The sequence below is a fragment of the Oncorhynchus kisutch genome, linkage group LG15 (genome assembly GCF_002021735.2).
Source record: "Oncorhynchus kisutch isolate 150728-3 linkage group LG15, Okis_V2, whole genome shotgun sequence".
NCBI lineage: Eukaryota > Metazoa > Chordata > Actinopteri > Salmoniformes > Salmonidae > Oncorhynchus > Oncorhynchus kisutch.
The window spans coordinates 36,320,468-36,333,626 of record NC_034188.2 but is presented as its reverse complement, the minus strand read 5'-3'; the positions used below and the strand labels follow the sequence as shown (position 1 = coordinate 36,333,626).

Sequence of the window (13,159 nt, the reverse complement as noted above, 5' to 3'; positions counted from 1 at the left end):
ATTGACGTTCCACAGAGCGGATATTATGCCCAAGGCCCGGGCAGATCAATGTCTGTCTGCTGCTGATTTGAGAATAATATTTTTGCTCACAGCTCACCACATTTCCAATTTGTTGTACTTTAAATTTGCACGTGTGTGATTCATGTAATGAATGGAGGGAACAAGAGACAAATTCAGAAACAAGCTACAACAAAAATAATTGTTCATTCTTGCACGATGCACTATGTGACCAATTATCAGTGATTGGTTGAATATAAAATAATTCTTTATGCTGCCTGCAGCATGATCCATTTAGCCTGCGTGCATATATAACAAACCGTTGGTTGGCACTAATGGCTGTATGTACAGCGCATTCGGAAAGTAATCAGACCCCTTCACTTTTTCCAAATTTTAGAATAAGGCTGTATCGGCTACACACACTACTCAGTAAAGACAAAGCAAAAAGAGGTTTTTAGAATATTTTGGTTTAGTTATAAAAAATGTATCACATTTACGAAGGTACTATGCTTTGAAGCACCTTTGCCAGCGATTACAGCCTAGTCTTCTAGGGTATGACACTACAAGCTTGGCACATCTGTATTTGGGGAGTTTCTCACATTCTTCTCTGCAGATCCTCAAGCTCTATCAGGTTGGATGGGGAGCGTCACTGCACAGCTATATTCAGGTCTCTCCAGAGATGTTTGAGCAGTTTCAAGTCCAGTCTTGGGCTGGGCCACTCAACGCTAGAGCAGGTTTTCATCAAGGATCTGTCTACTTTGCTCCATTCATCTTTGCCTAGATCCTGACTAGTCTCCCAGTCCCTGCCACTGAATACCATACCCACAGCATGATCCTGCCAACACCATAGGGATGGTACCAGGTTTCCTCCAGACGTCACGCTTGGCATTCGGGTCAGAGAATTTAATCTTGGTTTCACCAGACCAAAGGATCTTGTTGCTCATGGTCAGAGTCCTTTAGGTGCCTTGTGGCGAACTCCAAGCGGGCTGTCCTTTGCCTTTTTACTGAGCAGTGGCTTCTGTCTGGCCACTCTACCATAAAGGCCTGATTGGTGGAGTGCTGCAGAGATGGTTGTCCTTCTGGAAGGTTGTCCCATCTCCACAGAGACACTAGGTTGATCTGCCAGATTGACCATCGGGTTCTTGGTCACCTACCTGACCAAGGCCTTTCTCCCCCGATTGCTCAGTTTGGCCAGGCGGCCAGCTCTAGGAAGAGTTGGTAGTTCTCAACTTACTCCATTTAAGAATGATGGAGGCCACTGTGTTCTTGGGGACCTTCAATGCTGCAGAAATGTTTTTTTTTACCCTTCCCCAGATATGTGCCTCGACACAATCCTGTCTCGGAGCTCTATGGACAATTCCTTCGACCTCATGGCTTGGATTTTGCACTGACGTACATTGTCAGCTGTGGGACCTTAATATAGACAGGCATGTGCCTTTCCAAATCATGTCCAATCAATTGAATTTACCACAGGTAGACTCAAATCAAGTTGTAGAAACATCAAGGATGATCAATGGAAACAGGATACACCTGAGCTCAATCTCAAAAAAACTGTTTTCACTTTGTCATTATTGGGTATTTTGAGTAGGTGGATGAGGAAAACAATTTATTAAATACATTTTCGAATAAGGCTGTAACTAACAAAATGTGGAAAAAGTCCATGGGTCTGAATACTTTAGGAATGCACTGTATCTAGCTTACTCGTGTGTGTGTGTGTGTGTGTGTGTGTGTTTGTGTGGGAGGGGGGGGGGGCTCATAGAAGGTTGTAGAAACATGGGTATCACCTATTGGAATTCCGGCATTGATAATGCATTCAGTGCAGGATGGTAACAACAGTGGTGTAAAGTAGTACTTCAAAGTATTTTACTTAAGTCATTTTTTGTTTGTTTCTGTACTTTACTATTTTATACAATTTATACTATACTACATTCCTAAGAAAATAATGTACTTTTTACTCCATACATTTTCCCTGACACTCAAAAGTATTTGTAACATTTTGAATGCTTAGCAGGACAGGAAAATGGTCCAATTTACACACTTATCAAGAGAACATCCCTGGTCATCTCTACTCCCTCTGATCTGGCTCACTCACTAAACACATGCTTTATTTGTAAATGGCGTCTGAGTGTTGGAGTGTGCCTCTGGCTATCCATAAATAAAATACAAAAACTATGCATTTGCTTAATATTAGGAATGTAAAGTTAATAAAACTTTTGATGCTTAAGTGTAATTGCGAAAATATACATTTACTTTTGATTACTTAAGTATATTTAAAACCAAATACTTTTAGACTTTTATTCTCATGTGGTATTTTACTTGGTAACTTTGACTTGAGTCATTTTCTATTAAGGTTTCTTTACTTTTACTTAAGTATGACAATTGGGCACTTTTTCCACCACTGGGTATCAATGGACATTCTACAGAGGAGATACTATGGCCCAGGCTGTTTGATGCTGCTCATTTTTGGTCACAATCAGAACGATTGCCAACTTTTTCACACTGGGAAGATTTTTTACATGACACAGGTCAGCTCTAGCCAAGTCTTACATATAGGCTATGTCACAGCAGCACATTGTCAGATGTGCATAGGTACCGTCAAAGAGTGGGCCACCAACAAAAATACAGGAGCAAATGCAGCCCACAACATTTACACATACAGTGGGGCAAAACGTATTTAGTCAGCCACCAATTGTGCAAGTTCTCCCACTTAAGATGAGAGGCCTGTAATTGTCATCATAGGTACACTTCAACTATGACAGACAAAATGAGAAATAAAATCCAGAAAATCACATTGTAGGATTTTTAATGAATTTATTTGCAAATGATGGTGGAAAATAAGTATTTGGTCACCTACAAACAAGCAAGATTTCTGGCTCTCACAGACCTGTAACTTCTTCTTTAAGAGGCTCCTCTGTCCTCCACTCGTTACCTGTATTAATGGCACCTGTTTGAACTTGTTATCAGTATAAAAGACACCTGTCCACAACCTCAAACAGTCACACTCCAAACTCCACTATGGCCAAGACCAAAGAGCTGTCAAAGGACACCAGAAACAAAATTGTAGACCTGCACCAGGCTGGGGAGACTGAATCTGCAATAGGTAAGCAGCTTGGTTTGAAGAAATCAACTGTGGGAGCAATTATTAGGAAATGGAAGACATACAAGACCACTGATAATCTCCCTCGATCTGGGGCTCCACGCAAGATCTCACCCCGTGGGGTCAAAATGATCACAAGAACGGTGAGCAAAAATCCCAGAACCACACGGGGGGACCTAGTGAATGACCTGCAGAGAGCTGAGACCAAAGTAACAAAGCCTACCATCAGTAACACACTACGCTGCCAGGGACTCAAATCCTGCAGTGCCAGACGTGTCTGAAGTTTGCTAGAGTGCATTTGGATGATCCAGAAGAAGATTGGGAGAATGTCATATGGTCAGATGAAACCAAAATAGAACTTTTTGGTAAATACTCAAGTCGTCGTGTTTGGAGGACAAAGAATGCTGAGTTGCATCCAAAGAACACCATACCTACTGTGAAGCATGGGGGTGGAAACATCATGCTTTGGGGCTGTTTTTCTGCAACGGGACCAGGACGACTGATCCGTGTAAAGGAAAAAATTAGGAATGGGGCCATGTATCGTGAGATTTTGAGTGAAAACCTCCTTCCATCAGCAAGGGCATTGAAGATTAAACGTGGCTGGGTCTTTCAGCACGACAATGATCCCAAACACACCGCCCGGGCAACGAAGGAGTGGCTTCGTAAGAAGCATTTCAAGGTCCTGGAGTGGCCTAGCCAGTCTCCAGATCTCAACCCCATAGAAAATCTTTGGAGGGAGTTGAAAGTCTGTGTTGCCCAGCAACAGCCCAAAAACATCACTGCTCTAGAGGAGATCTGCATGGAGGAATGGGCCAAAATACCAGCAACAGTGTGTGAAAACCTTGTGAAGACTTACAGAAAATGTTTGACCTCTGTCATTGCCATCAAAGGGTATATAACAAAGTATTGAGATAAACTTGTGTTATTGACCAAATACTTATCTTCCACCATAATTTGCAAATAATTCATTAAAAATCCTACAATGTGATATTCTGGATTTTATTTCTCATTTTGTCTGTCATAGTTGAAGTGTACCTATGATGAAAATTACAGGCCTCTCTCATCTTTTTAAGTGGGAGAACTTGCACAATTGATGGCCTACTAAATACTTTTTTGCCCCACTGTATAGGTACCATCTTTCAGGGTCCAGGCACGTCCGCCAATGTCCTCATTCCATCCCAATTCTTAGACCAATGTAGCGAACTGTGACACCGCTTGGGGGTTTTGAGCCCTGGTCTCCAAGTCCGTAGGCAAACTTCATGCTAACCCCAACTAGCTACATTATTTCATCCTTTCCCGGAGAGCAATTCCTGACTGACACTCCTCTTAACCAAGTCCCTCACATGTACATGCCTCTCCGATGGCTTCACAGGTGCCATCCAACTTCCGACACCAATATAGCAATTTGGGGGGAGAGGTGTGAGGTTCCGAGGTGAGCCGCAAACTACATCCTGAGGACTGGAGACAGACCCGTTTCCACTGCTCCAAGAAAGCCCGCTCTCTTAGGGAAGTGGTAATCGGTCTTGTCTATGCCTATCAACAATGTATCACCTCTGAAACGACTATAGTGCTCATGAAATGACATGATGATTTGAAGCTATACAGAAATGATTTGAAACTATATGCATCATGTGATACCATTTCTTGCTGGACAACAAAAAGTTATGCAGTGACAAAACAACAGTAACACCACCTTTGTTTACCTTTTGTTTAAAGTGCAGAAACTAGATAGCACTTTATGACTACTGATCTAAAAATGGCTTTATAAAATGGATTTCATTGAAAGTTGTTGATACTTATAATTCCAATTAGTGCTCCCAAGTGGCGCAGAGGTCTAAGGCACAGCATTTCAGTGTAAGAGTCGTCACTATAGTCTCTGGTTCAAATCCAGGCTATATCACATCTGGCTGTGATTGGGAGTCCCATAGGGTGGCACACAATTGACCCAGAGTCGTACAGATTTGACTGGGGTAGCCTGTCATTGTACATAAGATTTTGTTCTTAAACTGACTTGCCTAATTAAAGGTTACATTTAAAAAAAAAAAAATCTGTCACATCACATTATTCCAACAAGGAGTGTGTATCATTAGTTGAGCTTACTTGAATTCTGATAACTTGTCAAAGGACACACAATGTTACAAATGTTACTGTAAATTCATGCAAATGGTCTCTCTGTTGCTTGTTTTCACTGTCAATCATTAAAATGAGGTGGGGACCATTCCATTTCTATGGTGGGGAAAGCGACACGGCTGTCTGGTGGTGACGCCTCATGGTGTCGGTGAAGCAAAGCAAAGGTTAGGGGGAAAAAGGAGAGAAAAAAACTTGTTCCAAAATGGCGACGAAGATCTGCCTGTCCATTGGAAAACAATAGAAATAGCAAAGAGAGGCAGTTTGATTGTTGGGTGTCGCAATTACTTTTTTTTGTTTTGCAGTCGATCTAACTGATTCGGGGTCGGGTTTTGTGTGTTCTATATCGACTACTTGTGAGAATTATTTTTAAAGTAGTCTGGGTATCATGCTTTTGTTATAGTTAGCAAGCTAGCTACATCCGTATCTTGTTGCAGTGTCTGCTAGCTATCAAGTCACATTACTGCGATCTACGCCGAGGATCAGCTGTTAGCCAGGGAGAACATAGGCAACATTACTTTAGCTAGCTAGTTGCAACGTAACTACTTTTGTTATTAGCGAGTTAACGTTATTGGTGTTTTATATGTTGACGGTAATCGGTAACTTGACGTTTTATCCTGCCTAGTTAGCAGAAGTTATATTCTAGATAAATTTAGCTTACTAGTATAAAAGAACTGAGCGTCACTTGCTTTAGCTAACTTTCACCATGAGACAGGAGTGTTTGTTGTAGACAAAGTTAGCTTTAGCCAGCAAGCTAACCAGCTCCGTGAAGTTGGGTAAGTAACGTTAGTCAGCGAGATTAATACATTTATAGTTTACTAATGTAAACTAGTGCAATGTTATGTTTATTCTCCCGAATATAGTCCCGTTTAGCTAGTTAGAAGCTAACGTACAAGTTAAAGGTTTTTCTTACTCGAACTTTGGATATGTTTGACCAGAGGAATGTTATGGAGACCCATTGATTGAATACTATAGCCTTTTAGTAAGCAACTACCTACTGTAACGTTAGTTAGCTACATCTAACTAGGCACGTTATTCGTTCAACTCATATAATGCGTATTTTCCATCAAATGAATTGAGCTCGCCTATTTCATATACATTACTTTGTTTGTAGTTTCAACTTTTTTTCATTAAGGGAGAGGCGTGAATGAGTTTTTTTTCGAATTTGGCTAGCTAGCCAATGCTGGGGCCTTTTGCTAGCCAGTTATTGCAATACTTTTTTTCACGATGCGACAGAAAGGGCACTATATACTTTGCTAGTTAGCTAGGCCGTTTAGTAATATATCTCAATCGTATTTTACGCCTGTTTTCTTCTGGCTAGTGAGACTAAATGCCAACATTAGCAAGCCAAAGGTAGACTCTATGGAAGCACTAACGTTAGTTGATTCTCAAAGGTAGTGGGTATAAACGCCCACAACTAAAAAGGAACACATTAAGCATTTTATCCGGACTGTCGAAACCCGAGTCCAGAGTTTAAAAACGCTCTTTATTGATGATGGCGGATTTTGTAGTGCCGCGACACAGTGCGGTGATGGAGCGACTCCGCCGTCGAATCGAGCTCTTCAGGAGGCATCACACCAGCTGCGAGAACCGCTACGACAGCACAGCTATGGAGCGGCTGGAGATGGAACGGCAGCAGACCTTTGCACTGCACCAACGGTGCCTGCAAACCAAGGCCAAACGGTCGAGTAAGCACCGCCAGCCACAGCCAACCTCAGACCAGTCGGCGCAGAGAGTGTCAGGGACCGGGGGCAGCAACGCAGACCTAGTGGAGGGTGGAACGCCAGAGCAGAGCAGAAACAGCACTTTGATTGCGGTAAGTGACTATTTCTGTAATACAGGGGGTGGATGCAAATGCACGACAAAACTGATAACGGCTCATTGGCAGTCATTGGATTATCGCATTCCTGCAGTATTTTTGTGTGTGTGGTGATAGCAAATAAATGTGTCTAAGGAAAGCGCATTGCAATCATGTGCTTTGTGCTCTGCACATAGTGCTGTGATTAGCACGGAAGAGTTGTAGCCAGTAACTGGCGTGCTGGCTGGTTGCTGTCACCTGATCTCAGTGGGCAAGTTCTTTTTGCATGGCCTGGTGCCCCAGTTGGCTGGATATTTATATTAAGGACCATTGGAGTGGTCTAAAATGTTGCTCCGCACAGCAGGGGCACCGGGCAATGCAGAATGAACTCGTCCAATGTTGTCATGCTGTGTTTACTAGTCTTTGGCTTGCTCCATCCATTCAGTTAATTCCACAAATGTTTTTATGTGGCCAAACATACATTTCATGCAAGTGGATATTGAAAGAATTTAGGTTTTACAACGAGGCATATATACTGTCTGTTTGCTTTGTGATCAGACACATTCTAGGAGGTCCTCTACAAGCTGGACTGTTGAATACAATTACATATGAACGTACTCTACATGTTGTCTCTGTGGTTGGTCCTCTTGTGGGTAGGAATTTGAGACCATATATCCACGGCATAGTATAATTAAACCAACTTCGTCAGCGCTGGTAGTGCGTTCTGATTTCTCAACGCACTTTCTCACCTGAGGCATGTGCAAAGACCATGTAAACACGTGCATGAGCTCGTCAAGTATGCATGCATTACTTGCATGTACATCCTGTGCGCATGATTTGGTTGATAAATATCCGAATGCGCTACCAGTGCTTTGACGAAGTTGGTTTAATTATACTTTCCTCTGGATATGTTGTCTTAAATTCCTGCCAACAAAATAACAAACCACACAGACAACCGGTAGAGTAAGTTCAAATTTAATTTTGTTCAATATTCTGTCTTGTAGAAGACACATTTCCAGAATCAAACACTGACAAACCCAGATGTAGATTTAGAAATTCAAATTCACTCTGGTCCCCCAGTCAAGCTCTTTCAGTGAAGTTGTGAGGTGTCTGTTGGTACTCATGTTTAATCACATCCATTTTTGTCATGGATAGGGATGTGGCAGTCATGAAATTGCCAGCTGATGATTGTCATGCAGGTAACTGCCTGGTCTCACTAATTGACCTTTTAATGAACCTAAACATGTTTAGCATCTCTGGCTTCCACGCATAGCCTACAAGACACTGATGTGGACCTTTTTGGAACATGTACAATTTAAAGTCTCAATCCATTTAATATAGCCTACACCATCACAGTAAATCCATTTAGGCAGGTCTAAAGAAACATGATATTGGGGCGGCAATGGTAGCCTAGTGGTTAGAGCGTTGGACTTGTAACTGAAAGGTTGCTAGATCAAATCCCCGAGCTGACAAGGTAAAAATCTGTCGTTTTGCCCCTGAACAAGGCAGTTAAACCACTGTTCATAGGCCGTCATTGTAAAGTAAATAGAATATAGCAAGTAAAACACTGGAATGGTAGATTTGCAATGGAAGAATGTGCAAAGTAGAAATAAAAATAATGGGGTGCAAAGGAGCAAAATAAATAAAATACAGTAGGGGAAGAGGTAGTTGTTTGGGCTAAATTATAGGTGGGCTATGTACAGGTGCAGTAATCTGTGAGCTGCTCTGACAGTTGGTACTTAAAGCTAGTGAGGGAGATCTTGTAGATGACATGGAGCCAGTGGGTTTGGCGACGAGTATGAAACGAGGGCCAGCCAACGAGAGCGTACATATGCCATATGGCTGTGGTCTACACTAGTTTATTAACATTTAGCAGGCAAGATTTACTTATAATTCACGTGACACCATTTTATAGTAAGAACAATACAATTTAACATAGCTGAATAAAATAGAAAGTATATTTTTCCCAAAATATTTCAGAGGGAGTGCGCACATGTGGCTATTCGGTGTTGGGCGGTTAACAAAGAAATGGGTCCTCCTATATAATTAATTTAGTTGTTTATGCAACTTTAGTTGTGATATAAAGTTTACACGGAACCCAAACCGGGTGCGCCATTGTGCACAAATGTATTTTGTCCCCCCCACACCAAACGCAATCATCAATATCAAAACAAACTCTGAATCAATTATATTAATTTGGGGACAGATCGAAAAGCATTAAATATTTATGGGAATTTAGCTAGCTAGCTTGTACTTGCTAGCTAATTTGTCCTATTTAGCTAGCTTGCTGTTGCTAGCTAATTTGTCATGGGATAAAAACAGTATGTTGTTATTTTACCTGAAATACACAAGGTCCTCTACTCCGCCAATTAATCCACACAACGGTCAACTGAACCGTTTCTAGTCATCTCTCCTCCTTCCAGGCCTTTTCTTCTCTTGATTTTATATTGTGATTACTTTCATAAATTAGGTGCATTACCTGTCACTGACCTTGTTCGTCTTTCACTCACCCACGGGGGTATAACCAATGCGGAGATGGCACCTGTGTACCTGCTTCTATAATCCGATGAGGAGATGGGAGAGGCAGGACTTTCACCGCGATCTGCGTCACAAATAGAACAAACTTCTATTTTAGCCCTTGGCAAAGCAGATGCTCATTGGCGCGCAAGCAGTGTGGGTGCAATAATTGAATAATATAGATTTCTAAATTTATTTTGCGACAGCGCTGTAGTCAGCCTGAAATGCTCTGTTTTGATTCCAAATACAGTCTAAGGCTACGAGATGTGACTAATGATGATTTGAAAAAAGTTGGGTGAAAGTCAATCGCTCTGCTCTGTTTCTTGCGCAGGCTGCACACACTTCAAATCAAATTGTATTGGTCACAGACACATGGTAAGCAGATGATAATGCGAGTGTAGCTTGTGCTTCTATTTCCAACTAAGCAGTAATATCTAAAGAGTAATCTAACAAATTCACAACAACTACCTTATACACACAAATGTAAAGGGATGAAAAGAATATGCACATATAAATATATGGATTAGCGATGGTGTGCGGCGAACTGTTTTCACACACGATTGTGCAATGTCTGGGCTCATAGCGAATTGTGGACTGTTTTCCCACAGTTCTTTTTTTATGCCAGCCAGATAGGCTACTCTGGTTGTAAAGCAAAACAATGTGCTATAATATTAGGAAAGTTTAGAAATAAATATGGAAAGCTGATTGATCCTCCTCTTTTCAATAAAGGCCATCAGCTATTTTCGTACCCAATTTCATTCCATGCATCAACCAGCTATGAGGACTAGAGGTGGACCGATTATGATTTTTCAACGCCGGTACCGATTATTGGAGGACAAAAAAGCCGATACCGAGTAATCGGCCTATTTAATTTTCTTTTTCTTTTTTTTACACGTGTGTATGTATGTATGTGTGTGTGTGTATATACACATTTTTGTAATAATGACAATTGCAACAATACTGAATTAATACTTTTATTTTAACTTAATATAATACATATTATGGGCTTTTGTATGGGTGTTCTTAAGGTTATTCCACAGGTTGGTGGTATTTTTTTATTTGGCCGTTGCTGACCCCATGCTTACATCTTTATCACAAATAAGACACCTTGCTTTCCCTGGTGCCAATTCCATGTAATAGTCCCACACTGGTGCTCTGCTTTTCTCTGCCATCTGTAAAACACACACACAGCTATGAAGTGACAATGATACTGAAGAGTCTGCTTAGGAGACAAATACTCTCAACTGTTAGAATAAAAATAGAGTTTAAGTTACCTGTGATGAATGTTGAGAACAAAAACTGTACTTTCTATATGCAGGAAATCCTATTTTAATAATGGACATGGTAAGACTTGACTACCAAAGTGCGAGTCATAATTCCCATGACACCTTCTAGCAAAATCTGAAAAGCGGTTCCTTAATTCATTTCTTGCATAGGATATTTTTAGAATCACTTAAAATAAGGTATGTGTTACGTGTAGGCTTACACCACCTTGCCAATTTTATAACTGTGTAGATATCCAAAGGACAAGGTAACTGCTCAATATTGGCTAAATAAAAAAAATTGTAGAGTGGATTTATGAAAATATTTTGACAAACATTACCTTATCCTAGTGAGATTTACATGGGTATCAAAACGCCGAGCTGGTTTAAGCCTGCACGAAACACAGACCTTATTTGAAGTAGATCAAGACATTCTCTATGGAAGACATGAACGGTAAAATAACAAAGGAGCCCCTTTCAAGTTCAGCCGCAAGTTATTACAGGAATTATAACGCGTCGACTATTTCTCTAAACCATATACCTTTGACTATTACGAGCCTGCTCTTGCCTACCACCCCTTAGTTAGACTGCTCTATCAAATCATAGACGTAACTATAATAAACACACAGAAATACGAGCCTTGGTTTCTGGATTTGACCTATCACCTCAAACATTTATTCCGTTCCGTATTTTATCTAACGGGTGGCATCCATGAGTCTAAATATTCCTGTTACATTGCACAACCTTCAATGTTATGTCATAATTACGTAGAATTCTGGCAAATTAGTTCGCAAAGAGCCAGGCGGCCCAAACTGTTGCATATACCCTGACTCTGCGAGCAATGAACGCAAGAGAAGTGACACAATTTCACCTGGTTAATATTGCCTGCTAAATTGGATTTCATTTAGCTAAATATGCAAGTTTAAAAATATATACTTGTGTATTGATTTTAAGAAAGGCATTGATGTTTATGGTTAAGTACACATTGGAGCAACGACAGTCGTTGATTGTTTTTTATAAGATAAGTTTAATGCTAGCTAACAACTTACCTTGGCTTACTGCATTCGTGTAACAGGCAGGCTCCTCGTGAGGCAGGTGGTTAGAGCGTTGGACTAGGTAACTGTAAGGTTGCAAGAATGGATCCCCCGAGCTGACAAGGTAAAAATCTGTCGTTCTCCCTTGTTCCTAGGCCCTCATTGAAAATAAGAATGTGTTCTTAACTGACTTGCCTAGTTAAATAAAGGTGAAATAATAATCGGCGCCCCAAAAATACCGATTTCCGATTGTTATGAAAACTTGGAATCGGCCCTAATTAATCGTTCATTCCGATTAATCGGTCGACCTCTAATGAGGACCTGTGTCTCTCTGCGCAATAGGTAATCCTATTCTGCTCCAAGTTTTAATGTCAGGGCTCTCATGAAGTGTTTGATTTGATTTTCAATTGCTTTTGCGTTGACATCAGAGTGCTGAGTACCCACCGTCAGCGACGGGCCTCGAGCAAGTTTAGTAGGCTACTAATGACTATCAGAGAGTACTTTTTGATAAGTTGCCGTAACCGTTGAGTCAAATCGAATTTAACTGCGGTCATGATTCGTGACTGTGGTGTGGCAGTATATACGGTCATCGTAACGACCTTCGACATGAATTTCTAAATGATCAGAAGGCTGATGGCACAGCCAAAGTGGGATACACACTTCTCATGAGACAGTCACATATAAAATGATTCGGTTCCTCTTTCTTGTGACTCGAAAGTAGCACTCAAGTATTCAATGAGTTCTTACACTTCCAGAACATTCTTGTCTTTTTTCTATTACACAATTAACAAAATATGATAAACAATTTCCAAGATTTTACTGAGTTACAGTTCAAATTAGAAAGTCAGTCAATTGTAGTGAATGAATTAGGCCCTAATCTATGGATTTCATATGACTGGGAATACAAATATGCATCTGTTGGTCACAGATACCTTAATAAAAATGGGTGTGGATCATAAAACCACTCAGTATCTGTAGTGACCACCATTTTCCTCATTCAGTGTGACAACTCCTTCGATTAGATTTGATCAGGCTGTTGATTGTGGCCTGTGGAATGTTGTCCCAATTCTCTTCAATGGCTGTGCAAAGTGGAACCCGCTGTTGAACACGTCAATCCAGAGCATCCCAAACATGCCCAAATTGTATGCGCCGAATTCAACAGGAGTAGACCTCACAGTGAAATTTTTACTTACAAGCCCTTAAACAACAATGCAGTTTTAAGAAAAACACCTAAAAATAAAGTCACAAAAGATTAAAGAGCATCAGTAAAATAACAATAGCTAGGCCATATACAGGGAAAATGGGTGACATGTCTGAGTATGTAGGC

General features: G+C 40.8%; 1 protein-coding gene across 3 annotated transcripts in view; it reads left to right on the top strand.

The window, feature by feature from the left end:
- The first annotated feature begins 5,362 nt into the window (after positions 1–5,362).
- LOC109905260 (mastermind-like protein 1) overlaps positions 5,363–13,159 on the top strand; it is a 34,473-nt gene continuing 26,676 nt past the window's right edge. The window contains exons 1-2 of one of the 3 annotated variants that reach the window (XM_031790212.1): positions 5,364–5,997; positions 6,733–7,037. In XM_031790212.1, the coding sequence (XP_031646072.1) occupies positions 6,753–7,037 (285 nt within the window). In that variant the 5' untranslated portion in view covers positions 5,364–5,997; positions 6,733–6,752. Of the gene's footprint in view, positions 7,038–13,159 lie in introns of all 3 variants that reach the window. The other 2 variants (XM_020502536.2, XM_020502535.2) reach the window with 2 other exon arrangements.